General features: G+C 38.9%; 2 protein-coding genes across 18 annotated transcripts in view; both read left to right on the top strand.

Annotated features, from left to right (window-relative positions):
- baz2ba (bromodomain adjacent to zinc finger domain, 2Ba) overlaps positions 1 to 2,759 on the top strand; it is an 82,643-nt gene extending 79,884 nt beyond the window's left edge. For 9 of the 11 annotated variants that reach the window (XM_033627788.2, XM_033627780.2, XM_033627762.2 and 6 more), the window contains 2 exons: positions 1,001 to 1,144; positions 1,304 to 2,759. In XM_033627788.2, the coding sequence (XP_033483679.1) occupies positions 1,001 to 1,144; positions 1,304 to 1,460 (301 nt within the window). In that variant the 3' untranslated portion in view covers positions 1,461 to 2,759. The remainder of the gene's footprint in view (positions 1 to 1,000; positions 1,145 to 1,303) is intronic. The other 2 variants (XM_033627812.2, XM_033627804.2) reach the window with 2 other exon arrangements.
- Positions 2,760 to 4,324: 1,565 nt separating this feature from the next.
- On the top strand, positions 4,325 to 18,865 carry wdsub1 (WD repeat, sterile alpha motif and U-box domain containing 1). 7 transcript variants are annotated; one of them, XM_033649067.2, is made up of 14 exons: positions 4,325 to 4,383; positions 6,286 to 6,697; positions 7,136 to 7,323; positions 8,930 to 9,016; positions 9,999 to 10,022; positions 10,126 to 10,219; positions 10,764 to 10,797; positions 10,926 to 10,966; positions 15,149 to 15,252; positions 15,399 to 15,416; positions 15,710 to 15,736; positions 16,077 to 16,256; positions 17,641 to 17,775; positions 18,424 to 18,865. In XM_033649067.2, the coding sequence occupies exons 2-14, from the start codon at positions 6,300 to 6,302 to the stop codon at positions 18,591 to 18,593; spliced, it is 1,500 nt and encodes a 499-aa protein (XP_033504958.1). In that variant the 5' UTR covers positions 4,325 to 4,383; positions 6,286 to 6,299; the 3' UTR covers positions 18,594 to 18,865. The 7 variants fall into 7 exon arrangements, with proteins under 7 accessions (XP_033504958.1, XP_033504874.1, XP_033505333.1 ...); XM_033648983.2 differs by having other exon boundaries at positions 15,149 to 15,255; XM_033649442.2 differs by lacking the exon at positions 9,999 to 10,022.
- Positions 18,866 to 20,222: the final 1,357 nt, after the last annotated feature.

Raw genomic sequence — 20,222 nt, 5'->3', positions numbered from 1 at the left:
TCTGGCTCTTAAGCTTGATTTATCATGGGGTGGCTAGATGAGGCCAATTAGAATGTTTGGGGTGGCATACTAAAACTAAAAGCCATAAATAAATTTTGGGAATTCATTCATGCTGTCTTTGTATATAGGCTAGGTGAAAATAGTGTCAAAATAGAGAGTTAAGGAATTGCATACTGATATACTTGGGCTTCATATTTAAGAGTTAATTTTAATAATTATCTGATTTGCTAGACTGATACTGATACACTTAACATTTTGAGTACCACAATAATCCTGTTTTAATGTGATATATGTTAGATGATTCATTTTTCTACAGTAAATTAATTATACATTAATTATAAGGAACAAAACATTTACTGGAAACATTTCCTCTCAAGTTTGGGGAAGACTCGTGGTTACCCACAGAACCCATTTTCATTCAGATATCTTGAGCTGAGAGTTCAAGGGAGGCCTTTAAAAATGGCCATGCCAGTTGTTCCCTGGCCAAAATGTAGCCTAAATTTGGAGCGCTATTTAGCCCCCTTCCCTACAACCCATGCCCGCATGGTTGGCACAGCTGGATGCCTTAGGTTAACCAGTTTCACAAGGTAGTACCTTAAAAAATGAGCATGCCACTGCCTCTTAAAGACAGTGATATCGGCTTTCAGTTATTTTTGCCATCTAGGTGCCAGTGGGGGACCAGCAGTTGTATCAAGGGGGCTGGAAAATGCTCCACAATGTTCACTAGCTAGTCACTAACTGTCTGGCTGTTGTTTGGTGCTGAGCAGATGATGTACACAACAATAAAGTTTGAGGACATAAAACCAAATCTGTGGGTTTGTTTCTATGAACGACATGCATTTGATCCATTGTTAATATAAAAATATTGATTATAGCCACTTTAAATTAAGAAGAAATCATAAACTTCTCATGACAGACAGTTTCTCAGTGTGATACCCACAGCTTTTCCTGTGTCTAACCATATGGTGTGTATATTTGTGTGTGTCTGTGTGTTCAACAGGATACTCCTTGCTGAGTTGGAGCGGCATCAGGATGCATGGCCTTTTCTCACACCCGTCAACCTGAAATCGGTCCCCGGCTACAAGAAGGTCATCAAGAAACCGATGGACTTCTCCACCATACGTGAAAAGCTTGTGAGCAGCCAGTAAGTTCCCATCACTTCTGTTTGTTCTTTTTTTCTACTGGAAAGTCCTCAGGGTGTTTGCACAGAATTTAAAGTCAGAAAATAAGTTTTAGTTACACCTCAGTGTGTGATGTAAGCTGTACTTTCTGAATGTAAGACTTTGTTTTGTTTTAATTTCAGGTATCAAAACCTGGAGACTTTCATCATTGATGTCAACTTGGTCTTTGATAACTGCGAAAAATTCAATGAAGACAATTCAGACATTGGTCGAGCTGGTCATAACATGAGGAAGTTCTTTGAGAAGCGCTGGACTGAGCTTCTGAAACAAACAAACTAAACGTGTGTTCAGATTCTCCCCATAAACCCATTCAACTTTTCATATCGGAGCACCAGGTTTTACTTTTGTTTTTATTTTCTGATGAGAATGTGGCTTTGCTGGATGGAAGAAGAAGAAGTCAAATCCTTAATAAGGAGCCCACGTTGTGCTTAAGACGAGACGTCACCTTGAGAAAAAAATAAGTCGTTACATGAGGTGCGCTGGATTTTATTACAACAGGGATAAAAGCCCCAAAGAGTCCCAGAGAAATGGGGTGTCGTAGTGCAATACCATTCCCTGTCTCAGAACACTGCACTGAATTAATCCTCAACTGTCACTGATGTGTCTGCGCTAGAATACTTTCCACTACTTGTAAATAGTCTTTTGTTATTTAATCGTATTATAGTGAATGTATTTAATTTTGTAATAATTATTTATGAATCAAGGTCCACTTCATTTTCTATGAAAAGGAAGAATCAGCTGAACTGCTTTGAATTAAAAAAAAAAGGAATGTGTCTTTGTGTTATAATTTTTCTCCCAAATATCAAACAAAGCCAAGAAAAAAAAACTGTTTACACTGTTCAGTGCTTTGGGGCATCAGAGGACTGTATTCATTTGTCCAAACTGTAAAACTGCATTTATTTACAGGAACAGCAGAGGAACAGTCAGACAATGGTGATTCATGTGTATATACTGTTTATTAATGTCAATATTATGTCTTGTTTGGAACGATGTGTAAAAATTGTTTAAGAATATTAAGATATTGTTTATGCCTTAGAATGATTGTAGCATTCTATTTTAGTGAACGTGATGAAAACATTATCATAAATATTGTTTGTACAGTATATACATATCCTCTGCAAACACTGTGGTATCCTTAATCTTGGTAGTGCCTACCCTTCCAACAGGGGCATGTAGGGGATGTTATTGTTTTTAGTTTTCATTCTTATGACGACATTATTTTTTAATATGATTTCAATCCAACAAGGCCTCCAAAGTTGGACAGTGATACAGAAATCATTCCTCACCATAGCAGGAGAGAAAAAAAAGGAACAACAAGCATTCAGTTATGCTTCCATGATGCATTTCCTCGTAATCTGCCACAATACAGAGGACCTAAGGCCATTTGTAACCACTGTGTTGAACCTTGCTGTGTGTTGTGGCCTGATGGAGGCAGCTAGATTTTTTTGTACCCAAGTCAAGAGTACTTGAAGTTACTTTATTTAAGATATTGTGGAATAAAAGTATCATTCTTTTGTAGGAGCTTTATTTTTCACTAGTGTGTGGCACGGACCTATTAAAAGGATGTTTTTCAACGTACATGACTTCAACTTGTTTTATTTCCATTAAATGCTGCAGATTGCTTTTGGTAAAATATGCTGTGGATTAATCACTTTTATTTCTCACAAATTAGAAGTCGTGTGCATTTATGACCACAATCTGATTCAGTTTCAAGGTGTAGTCTGTTGCAACAGATGACAGTTTGTATTAAGTTTATACCTAATTATTAAACTTTATACCTATACCTTTATACCTTATTAAACACACTGGAGCCTAAAACACAAACATCAAAACCTTTTCAAGATCCTAAAACTAAAAATATATATAAAAAACATACACTATAGGTTACACATACACAAATAAAGATAGATACACAGTCAGCAACAATACTCAGGTAGGCTGTGGTGTTTAAACCATGCTCAGTTGGTACTAAGGGGTCCCAAGTGCGCCAAGAAAATATCCCCCACACCATTACACCAGCACCAGCAGCCTGAACCGTTGATACAAGGCAGGATGGATCCATGCTTTCATGTTGTTTACACCAAATTCTGACCCTACCATGTGAATGTGGCAGCAGAAATCCAGACTCATCAGACCAGGCAATGTTTTTCCAATCTTCTATTGTCCAGTTTTGGTGAGCCTGTGTGAACTGTAGCCTCAGTTTCCTGTTTTTAGCTGACAGGAGTGGCACCCATGGTCTGATGGTCTTCTGCATACCTTGGTTGTAACTAGTGGTTACTTGAGTCACTGTTTCCTTTCTAAAAATCCTACGAGCACCCATCTGAGAAAGTTTTCTTGGTCGTCCAGATCTCAGCTGGACCTCCACAGTTCCTGTTAACCGCCATTTCTTAATAACATTGTGAACTGAGGAAACAGCTACCTTAAAACACTTTGCTATCCTTGTATAGCCTTCTCCTGCTTTGCGGGCATCAGTTATTTTAGTTTTCAGAGTGCTAGGCAGCTGTTCAGAGGAGCCCATGGCTGCTGATTGTTGAGACAAGGTTTCAGGACGCAGAGTATTTATAAAGCTTTGCTTATAAAGATTTGCATCACTTGGCCTTTCCTAACAATGATTGTGAACAAGCTGTAGCCCTAACAAGCTAATTAAGGTCTGAGACCCTGGTAGAAGTTATCTGAGTGCTCTTTGGGGTGTCCGAACATTTGTCCGAACATTTGCATTTGCATTCTCAAAATTGTACAAAACAAAAATTAATACACTAACCTTGCCGAAAAGAATTGAAAATCACGTCAGCTTTTATTTCATGCCTGTTGAAGATTAGTTTATCCTCTACTCACTTAACCGTTTACAGTAAAATAAATTTTGACCAGGGGTGCCCAAACCTTTGCATGCCAATGTACAGCTACATGCAGTGGAGTAAAACGTACCACAATATTTTTCTCTGAATAGTGCTGAAATAAAAGTATAAAATAGCAGAAAATGTCAGTTACTCAAGTTAACTACAAGTACCTCAAAACTGTACCTAAGTGCATCACTTAAATAATGAGCTCACTTGCTTTCACCACTTCATTACTAGTCCTCAGAGCTCTGCAAGTCACCAGACACCAATTCAACAACAGGTGACGCTGCGCGCTTACGTCACGGTCAGCTGATCGATGCGGAAGTAAACATTCGGCAGAACAGACAACACGGCGGAGGAGAAAGGTACAGTACGCTGCTGTGAGGAGACTTAGCTAACATTACAAATATATTTTATTTGATTTACCGTCTGAGTTTTCTTGTCAGGCTGTTTGTTGTCACACTTTGTTTCCCGCTGCTGAAAAATATTTGACTTTAAAACATGACGTAGAAAGTTGCTCCTGTGCTGCACTGTTAGCTTTAGCCTTAGCTACAGTCTCCACAGCCACACAGTCCCTGTGGCTTTACTGGTGTTTGTCTGCTGGTTTTTCTTTGTCTGCTAGTGAAAGGTGTGACAGCCCAGCATGTGTTTATTCTTCTCCAGATTTTTTTTTTTAAAAAAGCAAAGAGAACTAGTATGTCCTTTTTATGGTCTGCTGTTGAATTTGAATGAGACATTGTAAACTAGGTGCTGCTCGACACAAACTCTGACAATGGTAGGAATAAACACTATTAACTAAGTACATTTACTCAGGTACTGTATTTAAATACACCTTTAAGGTTACTTTCCATTTTCCAATATTTTATTTACTTCACTATATCTCAGAAGGAAATATTGCTCTTTTTACTCCACTACTTTTATCTGTCATAGCTAATAGTTAGTTTGCAGATTCAGATTGATAGTACTAAATAAAGTCAACAACTAAAATAAATATTGTGTATTATTATAGCTTAAAATAAGACAAGGTGAGGGGGGAATTATGAGCCCCACCTTTACCAGCTGCAACCTTTAAAAAATAAAAAAATAAATAAAAGCCAATATTGTAATCTTCATTTTCTAAAATGGGCCAGTCTGCATAGTGAGTACTTTTACTTTTGGTACTTATAGAATATTCTGATGACAATAAATTGTACAAACAGACAAAGTATTACACTACAGTACTACTTTCTCCTAAATAAAATAATTTAATACTTTGTACACTACTGCTAACTTACTATAATATACCTTATTGAAATGTTAGGCTTAAGTCAAATAACTAATGGTCACTAATGTTGGGAGCTTTAAACTCTGAACTTTCACTCCAGTCAAACCTGAAAAATAGGCCAGAAAACCTTTGTGAGATTTGACTCCCTGAAGACTGGACTTGGGGAATAAAAGTAAAATCCTCTAAATCTCTTAACTTTGAACTTGTTAAAATCCCAATTCAAGTAGAAAAATAAATAAAAACAGTCAGTGACAGACAAAACTTTGCCACTTGTCTTAAATGTTCAGTTATTAGACGTGTCTTTATAGTGATGTGGTCTCAGCTATGTAAAGCACTATCTGCACAGCTTTGTGAAAAGAAAATGTCCAAATGCTGTTTATTGCTGTAGCTAACAATTATTTCCTTTTTTAAAACAATCAAATAATTTCTCACTTATTGTCATAAAATAGCAAAGAAAAACACACCTCACAATTTCTGAAAGCAAGCTGACATCATGTTTTGTCTAAAACCAAACATTTTCAATTTACAGCAATATAAAACAGAGAAAAGCAGCAGATTCTCATATTTTAGAAGCCAGAACATACACACGTTTTGCATTTTTGCTTGATAAATGAATTAAACCATTCATTCAGTCTGTCAGTTTTTTTTCTGTCAATCAACAAACTGATTAACCTACTAATCATTTCAGTTCTAATGCTGTTTATGGTTAATGGTCAGTGTTGAGACCTGAAAGAGTGACTTGACCTGAAGGACATGGCCCAAAAGATTAAAACAGTCCGGTAAAGGGGAACAATGTTAAGTCATCAGGATGGAACACATAATGAGTCTTTAATTTAATCTATCCTTATGTGTTTTTCAAATTCAGGGCTCATGAAATTGGGATTTACAATGAAATATGTTACTATATCAAGGCTCAGTGAATATGATACCCAGATATTTAGATTTAAATGAACCTGTTTCCCCACATATAATGATTCTCTTGTCCCCTCTGTGTGAACTTCAGGACCGTCTCTCCAAATGACGTCTCTGATTTGCACTTTACAAGCCCATCGAGACGATGTCAACTGGTGTGCCTTCTCTGGCGCGCTGCTTGCCACATGCTCCGGAGACAAAACTCTCAGGATATACAGCACCCGTGACTTCTCTGAGCTGCCCTTCTCCCCGCTGTCAGGACATGGATACGGCGTCCACTGCTGCTGCTTCAGCACCTGCGGACAGTTTCTTGCCTCGTGTTCGACTGATGCAACCACGATGGTCTGGTCCATGGTCACGGGCGAGATTGAGGCCATCCTGCAGCATCCAGGTCGTAGTCCTGTGAGGATCTGTGCGCTGTCTCCTGACTCTGCCCACCTGGTTTCTGGTGCATCAGATGGCACTTTGGCTCTGTGGGATTTTCCCTCCAAAAAGCTGCTCAGGTACATTTCATAGCTTGCATTTTTATAGAGCTGAAGCAATTAGTCCATCAACAGGAAATTAATTGGCAAACATTTTGATGATTAATTACAAGGGTGATTTGGTTTCAGATTTTTGTAGTTTATTATGTTTTGACATTTTATAGACTAAATGATTGATTAATTAAAAAACTAATCAGTACTCAGCAGATTAAGATAATGAAGATAATTTATGAATTGCAGGCCCACTGTTTATACAGGTGTACAGCACAAGGCTCTCATAGCCTGCAAAATGAGCTGAAACCTCAGTGCAAACATCTCTCATCACACCACTGTTTGCTGTTACATGCTATATTATTTGCACTGTCCTGACAGTGTTCCGTTTCATATGTTGTTATACTGGAACAATGGCTATAAAAGATGCGTCTGCTGATGCAGCTGCTGTTTGTTGTGTTTGTGAAGGACCGGAGGAGTGAATGACACGACAATGGTAGCCTGCTCCTTCAGCCCCTGCAGTCAGGTGTTCATGACTGGCTCCACCTACGGAGACCTGCGTCTGTGGGACCTGAAAATGAACCAGCTCCATGCAGAGAAAAACGCCCACGACTTGGGTGTCACCTGCTGCACCTTCGCTCCCAGCATCCTCAGTGGTGAGAACCATTGCTGTGTGTTAATCGGTCGCTCTGTGGCGCACAACTTAGTCAAGTGTTTCGGACGGATTAAAACCTGAATTATATGTTGGTCAGTAAATATAGGACACTTCACCCCCAAATCAAAAATACATATTTCTCTCTTACCTGTGGTGCTAATTATCAGTCTAGATTGTTTTGGTGAGAGTTGTAGTGTTGGAGATATCGGCTGTAGAGATGTCTGCCTTCTCTCAAATATAACTGAACTAGATGGCATTCAGCATGTGGTGTTCAAAGCACCAAAAAAATCAAGATAGTAGATAGAAAACTCAAGATAATCCACAGACCTTGTTGTGAGCTGTTTCATGTAGGAACTATTTTCTTTTTACTGAACTACACCCACAAACCATATCACTGCACAGGAGGAGGCGTGCATCTACTCACGAAAGGCTTGTGATCGTGACAGAGCGAGATGTAAACATTAATGACATCTGAGTGGGTGTCTGTATGTGTGCAAGTATGCAATAAGTATGTATGAGCTTTGTGTGGGTGCGGATTAAACATCTCATGTGATGACGACTGTGTATTACTGCATTGTATTTGTGGATGAGTAACAAACAGGAGTAAATCATGAAATTAGATTTCTTTTTTGTAAAAAGAAGAAGAAACGATTATGTTACATGTGAAATGTGAACTGTATTGTTTTCAGAATCATGCTCACTCAATAAAGGAAAAACAATTATGTATATATGTTTTTTAAAAAAAAGTAAATATTAATGACCTCTACCTCAGCTGTAACAAGGTCTGTAGATTATCTTGATTAACCGGGTCATGGTTTCTGGAAAGAGACATTACTGTTGAGTTTTTTAAATGTACTTTTTGGGCACTTTGAACACGACAGGCCGAGAACCATCTAGTTCCATTACTCCATTACTTATATCTCCAGCACTCATTTACTCACACCAAAACATTCTAAGTTGATATATTAGTAATGAGCACTACAGATAAAGGAATAGTTTTGATTTGGGTGAATTGTCCTTAAACATCTAATTTTGGCCAGTAATTTACTGGAAATTAAATGAATATGAATAACTATAATTTAAAGCACAACTATTAAACTATTATTCAGAAGAACAAGGTTCAACTGTACATGAAACTGCAGCCTATAAAATTTACGTGCTGCAATTTCTTTCTTTTCGCATATCTGTCAACATATACACTGATATCACATTACCTCTGGTGAGCCAAATTCAATCGATATTATCAGCCCAATGGTGTATCACTTTGGTTTAACATTAAGCATGTATGTTTCCAAGTTACAGTACATAATGTCACAATCTTGAAACAGACACTGCACACACATCCTCTCTTTTAGAAGATGAAGGTATTGGATGGGACAGTCCTGTAATATTGACATCCACCATTCTTTAAGGTTTGTTAAAATCACATCAGTCGTGAGCACAGCTGAACTGTTTGGCCTTCGTCTAATTTCGCTGCAGGGGGACAGTAACATCTACCGACTGATTGTTGATTGCGAAAGATTGAATACAGTCTGTGTCGTGTGACATGTATTTTCTTTCTTTGATGTTTTTTTTTTTTTTTTTTTTTTTTTAAAATTTTGTATTAGGTGGTCAAGTCGTGCAGTTTCATCTGGCGTCCTGTGGGCAAGACAGTCTCCTGAAGATCTGGGTCATTAACAAGTTCAACTCTGGAGGTAGAAGAGAATTATACTTTTGTGGGGGTTTTTTATTTTAGTTTTTCATTTTTATTTCCAGTCAATTTAGTTTAAGTTAGTTTTGGATTTCTTGTGTCAGTTTAGTTTTCATGGTTTTGAAATGTTTAGTTTTAGTTTAGTTTTTATTACTCTCAGCATTAGTTTAAGTTTTCTTATTATAATATGGGAAGTTTTTGTCAGTGGCAAGATACAAGAAGTTCCGAATAGGTATTGAATAGATATACAAAATAAAAAAGACTAAAGACATTCCCTGAATTTATTTATTTTAGTTAGTTTTGTAAGTTCAGTTAGTTTTCATTTTTTTCTTAAGTCTAGTTTTTATTTTTATTTCAGTTAACTAAAATGTTTTCTCACACCTAGTTTTAGTTTTTAGTTTAGTTATAGTTAACTATAACAACCTTGAGTCACAGCGACATTTTTACCTGTCTTAGCATACAGGAAGATCACTCTCTCTGTAGCTCATATGATCCTCTCCATTATAATTACAGCCTCCTGTGGTTATCAGCTAAGATTGTAAACCGGGGTTATCCACACACATTGTCCCTGTGTCACAAACTTTTTGTATAGTTAATAAAGTGCCGCCATACAAGGCAGAATTTGACCATCATGTTGTCGTTTGTGAGGTTTTATTATCAGCGGACAATTCAAGGCACAGCTCTGCACATTCAGTCGTTGTCTAGAAACGAGTCTGAGGCTGAATATTGATGTGTGCAGTTTCTGTATCAACAAACGTCAGTCTGATTACAGCCCTCAGAGGCACGACCCTTCATTTGGTTGTAATTTATCAACATCAGTTTATCAAGACCAATCACTGCGGCTGCCAAAGAAAAGCACATTTCATTTCAAAGAAATTCAGAGCAGCTGCCAGTCTAAGTCTTTCTGTGTTTTTCATGCTGATAAGTGCTTGTATTTGTTTATAGTTTTATTTTATCAAGCTAACATTAACATTCATGCCTTGCAGCACAATCCACTCTTCATAAAAAAGGTAATTCCTGTAATACGGCTGTCTGATCAGTTTGACAGAATATTTGTCAGGGGGAATATTTGACTCGTGTGTGTGTAACTACAGTTGTTTCTCTCTCTTGTAGGCTATAAGATGCAGCTCCTGCACACATTGACCGGCCAGTCGGCTCCGGTCCTTTCCTGTGCGTACTCCTCAGATGGGCAGCTGCTTGTGTCTGGGTAAGATCTTTATGAAGGTTAAGGAAGCGTATTGGTGATTGTTTTAACCTCTAAATACAGATTGTATGTACTCTATACATTTCTGAAAACCTTTTTCCAAAGTTAATGTGAAGTTGTAAGATTGATGTTAGCCAGTGTTTTCTGACTATACCAGTGTGCAAAACCACCTGCACTCCATTAACAGACGCATTTAAAAGATGTCTAAGCATCCTGCTTCCCTCCCAAAAATTCCCAAGAAATTGCAAGCCATATGCTAAATCTATATTTTACATCATCTCTTGATCCTAAATAGATCAGTACCCATGTTTTGACCTATTTAGAATCAAGAAATTGGCATAAAATATAGATTACTTTCTATGACTTTCAAGTAGTCCACCACTGGCTGCAGCTATAAGAGTGCAGTACCTCAGTTTAACCACTGGAGGGAGACATGGATTGCTTTATTCCTCATGGAGTCAACATGGATCTGAACATGCTGTACCAGAGAGTTGATTACTTAAAATATTGCTCACATAGCTACAATTTACTTTTCTGCTTCCCTCAGCTCTGTGGACAAAACTGTCACTGTCTATGACGCTGTAAGTACTTCTCCTTCTCACTGTATCACGTACTAGTAAGAGGTTTTACCACATTATGTACTGGTCCATTTATAACATAATGTTAGCATCTTGATTGGAGATATTTATATATATTTGTCTTTTTGCAGAAAAATGCAGTTCTGCTTTACACACTGAACCAGCATGAGAGGTAAATACTCACTTTTTTTATGTGGTTACATTTTGTTTGCTGGATTTTCTCTTTGGATATAAGCATGAATTTGTCAAAGTCCCAAAGTAAATATGTTTATTCCTCTCATGTTGCCAGACAGATTATCTTGCAGTTGGTTATTAAATTTACTTTAAAATAATTAAATATTTTAATGTTCTTTCACATATTTGTATCTTATCAAAATTCCAATATTGAGTTACATTTAAATAAAATCTGTCACAATGGAAACTGTTGAATATTTAAAAGGTATACCATGCAGGACTGACGGTCACTGGTTGGAAACATGTTTTCCAGTGAAAGTAAAAGCTCATCCCAGATTCACCCTTGTCTAGCACAAGCGTCAACCTCCGAGGCTAATGCACAAGTGCCAAAAACTGCAGTTCATTGAATGGCCACTTGAGGCTGGCTCCAAAACAGTAAATTCCCACAGACCCCAACTTTAAAATGCCCAGCGTTACAGCAGAAATACACATATTTACTGCCTGGTACGAGAAACCGTTTCGGTCTCTATTGCTAATTTTCCGCTTAATGACAACTGTACGGGGTGTGAATATTTTATAACTCACCTGTTTACATTTTATTAAAGCCCAAAGTAATGCATATTTAACCCTCTCATCCAAATATGGTCACTTCTGGCTCCAAAAAACCAAGATGGTGATGGCCTAAATGCCAAACTCAAGGCTTTAAAATGGCAGCCCATAAACCAACAGTTGTCACACTAGTGATGTGCATTATTTCTTAAAGTCTATGGGCTGGCGTTTTGCCTTACTATATTGGTGTTTTCTTTCTGTGCTGTGTCTCTTGGATGCCTGCTGCTTATGTTCTGGCACCTGGTCGCTGCCTTTTTATAAAACCCTGACCTCACCTGAGGGCCATGGAGGTACACGCCCATAAATCTCCGGAACACTGGAAATAAGAAAATACAGTCAGAGGGCAGTCTCTGCAGAAAAATACACTGCCCCACACTTCTAGTGGGTTGTAAGTGATGATTAGTTGGGATTACTTCTTTATGAGTCTTTACATATTTTTTTTTAGGAAAATCCTGCATAGTATATCTTTAAAACGTAGATTTATCAGAATTATAAATGTGTTTTTGTGATAAAACACTAAAAAACACTTATAATGCACCATTTACACACTTGATGTTGTTTGTGCTGAATTCTTAAAAGAGGTCTTTCACACAGTTTCTCTGGCAACTGGCGGAAACTCCTCTGTTTACAAACATACACCAGCTCAGTCTGTCTTTAATAAACATATTTCTGGGGAAAATCCACTGCACGATGATTTGCAATACTAAAACTGGAAAACAAAAACAGCTAACGGTCGTATAATTTGCATTTCTGGACCTTTTTTGTTTTTTAATAAATGGACAAATATGATGAGAGGTCACACAGAGGCTAGTTTTACAAGGTTTTGATACCACAAATTGTTCGGTGATATAAAACATGGGTTAATGTCAGAAGGCAGAGACACCACAGAGAGTACCGTGATGACCCAGTGTGGTCACAAAGCACGCATTTAGCATTTGCAGAAAAAGGTTGGACTGCTATCACTGCGTCCCCCCCCCTGCACATACACATACACTTACACATAAGCCACAGCTGAATGATCACACTTACAAGCTATTTAAGTCCATCCAGCCACCTGTGACTGAGAGGCAGGCAGCTCACTTCCTTTCAGTGGGGCAAATGAAAGTCATTTTGCGAAATCACTAACTGAAGTGGAAGTAGATGAGGCAAGTTGAGAGAAAGTGGATAAATCACAACACTTGACAGAATGCCTCCAGGAAACTCATTTGACTTGAGACAAACTGATAACATAACAGTGTGAGTGTTATCTCGAGGTTGAGTTGGTGTGTGCCTTTCTCTGAATTCTTATTGGAGGTTTTTAAAGATGTTGATTGAAGCCAACTAGCTTTTGTGGATCAACATTTCTCGGCAATCCAGCTTAGGTTTCAGAGAGATTGTCCTCATTAACATTGCTTTGACTTTCTTGAATCTACTGAAAATTTCGTTTAAATCCTTATTTAGATCTTTAGTGCAGCCTTTGACGTGGTAAGCCATCACTGAATTGGCCCTCTGATGGAGAACATTTGCATCACTGCCACTGGTCTGGTATTGAGCCTCTTTTAACCCTGTAAGGCCCAAGCTGCTGCCTCAGATGCTCAGGCAGAGCACTTACAGCTACTACGAAGCAGGACTAAGATCTTAGGCTTTTATCTCAAGTTTGTGAACACTTTAAATAGACCTGCATGAGGATCTGGTGCTCACACAATCACTGTTATCCTTAAAGTTAGTTCCTGCAACTTACTTTTACAGATTTTTGGTTTTATGCCCTTTTTAGACATTTTTCTCCAAGTTCAGTCCTCTTGCTGTGTCTTTTTAATGTATATATTATGAGGTTTGCCTTTAATTGATGAATTTTATTGGATATGTTTCTGTTTTAGTCCTTATAGTCCTTTTTTTTTTCTAGGGCTTAACCTGAATATTTGACTATTTTAATATTTGTTTGTTGGGTAGGTATTCGGTTTTCAGTTTTGGGATTCAAATATTCATCATTGTTTCTTTTTTTATTTTTCCAGAAATGACTATAAAGAAAATACACAAATGGATTTATTTGTGGTGGCCGGCACGATATCAGCAGCATTGACCACCACATAATGATTTAGTTGGCAGTCAGTTAGTTCTATTTTGACCTATTTTTTAATATTTAAAAATGGGTAAAATCTTATTTCATTGCAGAGCTGCGCAGAGTGTTGATTTAGCCCCTCATCACCCTGCTCTCTTTCTCTTTTATCATGAGATTCTGCCCACACACATACAATGACGGCATCATATGGCTGATCTCATCCAAGGGTTATTTACAGGTTTAATGACAGAGTTGAGCCAATCAATTAATTATTTCATCAAGTGGTTTTTTTAACTTTCTGTTTCCAAGGCACACCAAAGAGCAAGCCAAAATCTCAAGGCACACCTGTATTTATATCTGTGGACCATAGCCTCTATAATGTGTTTTATCGCTCTTACAACATCAATGTTTGTTTTTATTTACTAATATCAAGCAACAATTGACAACCAACTGTGAGAAACTTACTTACTCATGAAATATTTATTAACAAAATGATTCAAGAATTAATTTGAAACTGTTTTAAAAAATAAACAGGAAATAATGTGAGATAATGGTAATGATGTGTCACACACTTATAATTCCCTCACTTGAATGGTGATAAATAGGTTCCCTGTGAAGTTTTTATTTTTTTTTAATTGAAATCAAATTAAATTAATTTTTAAGGTAGAGTTTGCCTCTAATAATGAATTGGTTGTGCACAAAATGCTGATACAGTCAATTAAAAATTCATTCATAACTTTGTGTATAGTTAAATATTGCAATAATAATGTGTTGTTATCACAAAATCCCATGGCACACCGGGATTTACATCATGGTACACCATTTGAGAGCCACTGGTTTAGTCTATAAAGTTAAAAAAATAAATAAAAAATGAGTCCATAGTGATGCCCTCAAATTACGATGAATGTGTTGACCAACAGTCCAAAACCCAGACTGTTTATTCACTTTTATAAATGACAAGGAAAAGCAGCAAAGTCTCACATTTAAGAGGCTACATCCAGCAAATGTTTGACATTTTTGCTTTAAAAATGACTAAAACTATGAATATTTTATCAAAATAGTTGGCAAATAATTCTCTTTTGATCAACTAATCCATTAGTCGACTGATAGTTGTAGCTATGGTGTCATTATGAGTTTGTTGGAACTGTTTAGTGGCTCGATGTTGGATGTTAGCCGCTGCTAATGACAACGTTGAGCCGATCACTGTCTCACCTGTGTAACAGAAACACTGCATCTTGTAAATATAAAAATCAAATATAAAATTTGTCCGAGCTAGTATGCTGTTTCTACACTTCTGCTTTACAGCACTTTGTCTCAGATTCAGAGACCATTATTATGAGCACTTGTGCAGAGTGATGTTCAGCCCGCCACCGCCTCAAGTTTTGAATATTTCCTTTTTTATTACTTTCAAAGCTCCCGAGCCTAAAAATTGGTATTCGGGACAGCCATATTTTTTCTGTTATACAGAGGAAGTTCATTCATCTTCATTGTTACCACAGCCAACATTCAGGTGATTTTCTGCTTCTGCTGCAGGTATGTGACGGCATGCGCCTTCTCCCCAACTTCACCACTAATTGCAACTGGATCTATGGATAAGACTGTAAACATCTGGAGGCTAGAGGATGGATGCAGTGACCGTGGTAGGAAACACACACAAACACACACATACACATCACTCCAATGGATTAACATTTATATTTTGATGATTAATTCCATTTGTTTTGCGTTAAAATATGTGTTTGTGTGTCTGCCTCCTTTGCTCAACATTGTGTCCGATGGAAAGGCGAGAAGTCGTTGCCTGGTTAGTTTTTTTTATTTTAAGTATTGTTTTGATTTGACACTTGACAGGAAGCTGCTTTTACATGCTAACCATACACACTAGTTAAATCTTTAGCAGCCCCAGTGGAGGAGCTGCTGGTAGCTTTTATTTCATCCATGTGTTGAGATGTAACAACCTCATCTTGTGGTGAAGGACACAGGTGCTGTGTGCACGAGTGCCTTTTTTCCTTTGTTGCTCTTCAGTCTCAAGTTTGCTGAAAGATTGCCTTGCTTTGCTCGTGTTTACAGTTACTTATTCCTTTTTTTGTGTTCTAGAGCTGTCTGCTTTGACATCAAGTGAAGGTAGGAAGACAGAAAATATGCCTAACTCTTTAGTATATTACCCTGGAGTGCCTGTGAAAAGTATCAGTAAAACTAAATGTCAAAGTTTGGTCTGGCGTTTCTGTCTGCAGTGTACAAGCTCCTTTTCACCTTTTAGTTTCATCTTGTGTCAATGAAAACATCGATGAAACCTTCAGACATTTATTTATATCATTACACAAGCCACGCCAGCCGCAGCCCCCTAATCAATAATTAGTCAGCAGGATAACAGGATAGTCTTGCATGGAGAATATTTGCCCATTTTTCAAAAGGCGCTGCAGCCGACAAGGTCTGAGCGTCTCGCTTTGACTCACCCTCACAGGCAGAACCTCAGCAGGCCGGTCCAGGCTGCTGGTCAGCGATTGGTTGGAGGGGGATGTGTCAGCGTGGCTGGTGGAGGAAGGCCTCGAGGGATTGGTGGACAAATTCATGGCCAACAACATAGATGGGACAGAGCTGCTCAGTCTCACCAAGGAAACACTGGCGTCAGAGCTGCACATAGGTGAGGAGGACAAGCGTCACACACTGCTCTGCGGGTGCAGTGCCACTTCCTCAGTGCCTCGTTATAGTGTTAATGCTCGCTTTTGTCCGAAATGTAAGAATATAAATCCAGTCTTATGGGTATTACACACCCAGTCTCCTGTGAGAATGAACATGGATGTGTGTGGATTAGGATTTTTGTACCTATTTACATGGATAAAAGGCGGCACATTAAATTAAAGTAAGGGTGAAGGAATGAGTGAATGTTGATGGGGGTTTTAGTCAGCAAGATTACATAATATTAGGCTGCAACTGCAAAAGTACTCAGCTTTGGGGCTTCAGCCGGTCTGACTTTAATCTGGAGCACTTCATCAGTTACATAAGCCAATCCCCAAAACGGTATTTCCCATAAGGTATAAAGGGGATTTACACCTAATATATTAAGGCCGTCTTGGTTATTTCCAAGGCTGTCTGAGAGGGGGAATTTTTTGTTTATCAGACTTCATCAGGTGTATTTTTCCAGCCTTTTTTATGCAGGATTTTCAACCACAGGACTAAAGAAGGAGTGTTGTTGATTCCAGTCTCCCCACTAGGCCGGTCTTCGTCATGTAGTTGTCAGCAAATGTTTGTTGTATTGCCATGCCGTCATTTCCATCCCACAGTGACTGTCAATCACTCCTTGGTTTACACAGCTCCAGTGCTGTGACAGCTTGTGTTCACATTGTTCTGTTTTTAGTAACGTCGCACGAATCCCACCTTCTTAGCAGAACTAACTTGGAGAACGGAATTGAGTTGCAAACACGTTTTATCCACTGCAATGAAAAGACAGAGAAACAGGCATATTTTTCAAAGGTGGGAGTGAAATCAATAAGCGTGCCTTGCTTCTAAGGAGGCAGCGTAACAAAATGAAACACGGTGTACCAGTAAGATTATCAGGGTGTCTACAAAGTGCTTTGTGTTCAGCTGTAGTTTAACTCTTTATTTTATCAGATCATTCATTTCTAAATTTTAATAAGTGCTTCTAATTTCTCGAGCAGTCATGTTCTGCAACACAGTATTACTGAAACAACAGGATCCAAACTAAAATGTGCTCGAGTGCCTGCTTAGTATTTAACTTTGAAATGGACAGACAGTCAGCAGACATGATCTGCTCCCACCATGTTCTCTCTCACCCACGCTCACATTTGCCATCCAAGAGTGAAAAGTGCTAAATGCATGAATAACAAATGCTCGAAACGTTCAATTTGATATTAGCGTATATGTTAGTGTTTGGGTCAGTTCAGCTTGTTCCTCTTGTCGCACCAGTGGTTTCTATTTTAACGAGAGCACACAAAGTCTTGTTTTCTCTTCTGGCACATTTCCTCAGTCTCTTGCTTGTGTTGGTGCGTGTGTGTGTGTGTGTGTAGAGTCAGTGGGCCTGCGCAGTAAACTCCTGAGGAAAGTGGAGGAGCTGAAGAGTGATTCAGTGTGTACAGGCATTCCTGATGAGTTCCTGTGTCCAATCACCAGAGAGCTGATAAGGGAGCCGGTCATTGCTGCTGGTAAGCAAAGATCAGACCTTTTACCAATCAAAAATCAAGTGTAGTTGAATATTGGCATGAATGGAATATAGTATAGTAAGTGTCTTTTCTAGTATTAGTTGTTAGTATCCCCTCCGCAACAAGCCAAACAACGCCGGAAAAACACTGATTTTTAGTGTAAAACTGCTTTATTTAGTGTTTTTACCGGTTTAAATCACCAGGTCCGATTGTTTTGGAGAGGAAGAGACCTCTGTGGATAATTCTATCACTTGTAAAAACACTCTGAGCGTCTGGATCTTAAGTTATCAGAGAAAAAAAGACATTAGCAGTTGCTGGCCTAGCACCTCGTCTGCGACCAGCGGGACAGACATGAAACTGCTTTATTCAGTTTTTTTACTGGTTTAAATCACCTGGTCTGTTTGTTTTGGAGAGGAAGAGACCTCTAGGAATAATTCGGCTACTGGTAAAAACTTCCCTGAACAATTACCACTTTAGGAATCCTAACTGGGACTTCACATTTGGCACACAGAAGTTTCAGCTGGTTGCAATCTGCAGTCCTCACCACTAGAGGCCACTAAATCCTGCACACCTCTCCTTTTACACACTTTACATATAATAACATAACATATAAGTTAGAGTCAGCTCATGACTGTGGACGTCTCCTAACAGATGGATACTCCTATGAAAGAGAGGCCATCGAGAGCTGGATCAACACAAAGAACCGCTCCAGCCCCATGACCAACCTCCCCTTACTGACGACTCTGCTCACCCCTAATCACACCCTGAAGATGGCTATTGGCCGCTGGAAGACCAGTCACCAGCATGTGAAAGACCTCTGACCCACAGTGCCCCAAATAGTTTACTCAAAGTAGACAGAAACTAAAGCATTTCAGGTATGAGAGCATCTGCTTTTGTTCCATTTGAAGCATCTGTGCACTGTGGGAGTTTATCTGTTGGCATTCATTTGTAAAGCTGCAATTTTTGGCTTCTGGGGAGCAGAAAGGCAAAATTGAACAGGTCTAAATGTACTTTCAGCTTATTAAAGGGAAATTTCGGTTTATTTCAACCCGTCTCCTATTGTCCTAAATTTGTTTCAAGTCACTATTGACATAGAAATAATAGTTAGCATGTTAGCCGTTAGCCTAGATACAGCCGGGGCGTCAGACCTGTTAAAACGTAATTGAACGGGCATCCTTTCAAGTGCAAAGTTAGTCCACTAAACAAGCTTTTTCTCCACAAAGACCGCCTCATATCGTTAGGATAAATGTCAGAGAACATATAGAAAACGACATGTAAACGTGTTGTCTTACCTTACCACTGTGCTGCCATGTTAGTTGTTTACCATTTAGCTAAGGCTGCAACCGGTTCCATTGCTTGCAACAGAGGCATTCCTCTTCTGTGGGCACTGGGACACAGCATTCACAGGTAACGTTACACCACCAATCTCCAGAGCTACGCAGCCTTGCAGTAGCCATTCCTCCTCTGTCGTCCTCTACCTGTTGTGCCTCTCTCTCTCTCTCCTCCTCCTCCGTTCTTCAATTTCACGAAGCTCTTCGTCAGTGCATTCTGGCTCAAATAAATAAGGGCGGCCATAAAACTCCGTAAATGAACCTTTCAGGCTACTGTACGGTTCTGCCTTGCAGCTGCTGCGGCTTGTTCTCGTGAGATTTCAGGCACGGTATGAGATCGCTGCTTGTTCTTGCGATATTTCGGCCGCGCTTTGGGAAGCAGAGGTAAACGGTAAACACACCGTAAGGTAAGACAACAACTCTGAAGACCACCTAAATGTGGAATGTTAGTATATAGGCTTTCCACATCGAGAGGCGATGGCCGCCCTTATTTATTTGAGCCAGAATACACTGACGAAGAGCTTCGTGAAATTGAAGAACGGAGGGGGAGAGAGAGAGAGGCGCAACAGGTAACGTTAGAGGACGACAGAGGAGGAATGGCTGCTGGAAGGCTTTAGCTCTGGAGATTGGTGTAACATTACCTGTGAATGCTGTACCCCAATGCCCACAGTAGAGGAATGCCTCTGTTGCAAGGAATGGGACCGGTTGCAGTCTTAGCTAAATGGTAAACAACAAACATGGCACCACACCGGTAAGGTAAGACAACACGTTTACATGTCGTTTTCTATATGTTCTCTGACATTTATCCTAACGATATGAGGCGGTCTTTGTGGAGAAAAAGCTTGTTTAGTGGACTAACTTTGCACTTAAAAGGATGCCCGTTCAATTAAGTTTTAACAGGTCTGACGCTACGGCTGTATCTAGGCTAACGGCTAACATGCTAACTATTATTTCTGTGTCACTAGTGACTTGAAACTAATTTAGGACGATAGGAGACGGGTTGAAATAAACCGAAATTTCCCTTTAAACTGTATTTTGCTCAGTTGGTAGAGACCAAACAGAGCGAAAACAGAATATCGGACTCATATTTACCAGGTGGCCATTCACCATATTAACTTA

This window comes from Epinephelus lanceolatus, chromosome 2, assembly GCF_041903045.1.
Source record: "Epinephelus lanceolatus isolate andai-2023 chromosome 2, ASM4190304v1, whole genome shotgun sequence".
NCBI lineage: Eukaryota > Metazoa > Chordata > Actinopteri > Perciformes > Serranidae > Epinephelus > Epinephelus lanceolatus.
The sequence above is the reverse complement of the archived record's forward strand: the minus strand, read 5'-3'. Positions and strand labels throughout refer to the sequence as shown.

Excerpts from the sequence above, each read along its gene's own strand:
- wdsub1 (XM_033648983.2), top strand. The coding sequence starts at position 6,300 with ATGACGTCTCTGATTTGCACTTTACAAGCCCATCGAGACGATGTCAAC. Across the intron at positions 9,017-9,998 it reads TAACAAGTTCAACTCTGGAG|CACAATCCACTCTTCATAAA; the intron begins GTAGAAGAGAAT and ends CATGCCTTGCAG. Across the intron at positions 10,967-15,148 it reads ACACTGAACCAGCATGAGAG|GTATGTGACGGCATGCGCCT; the intron begins GTAAATACTCAC and ends CTTCTGCTGCAG.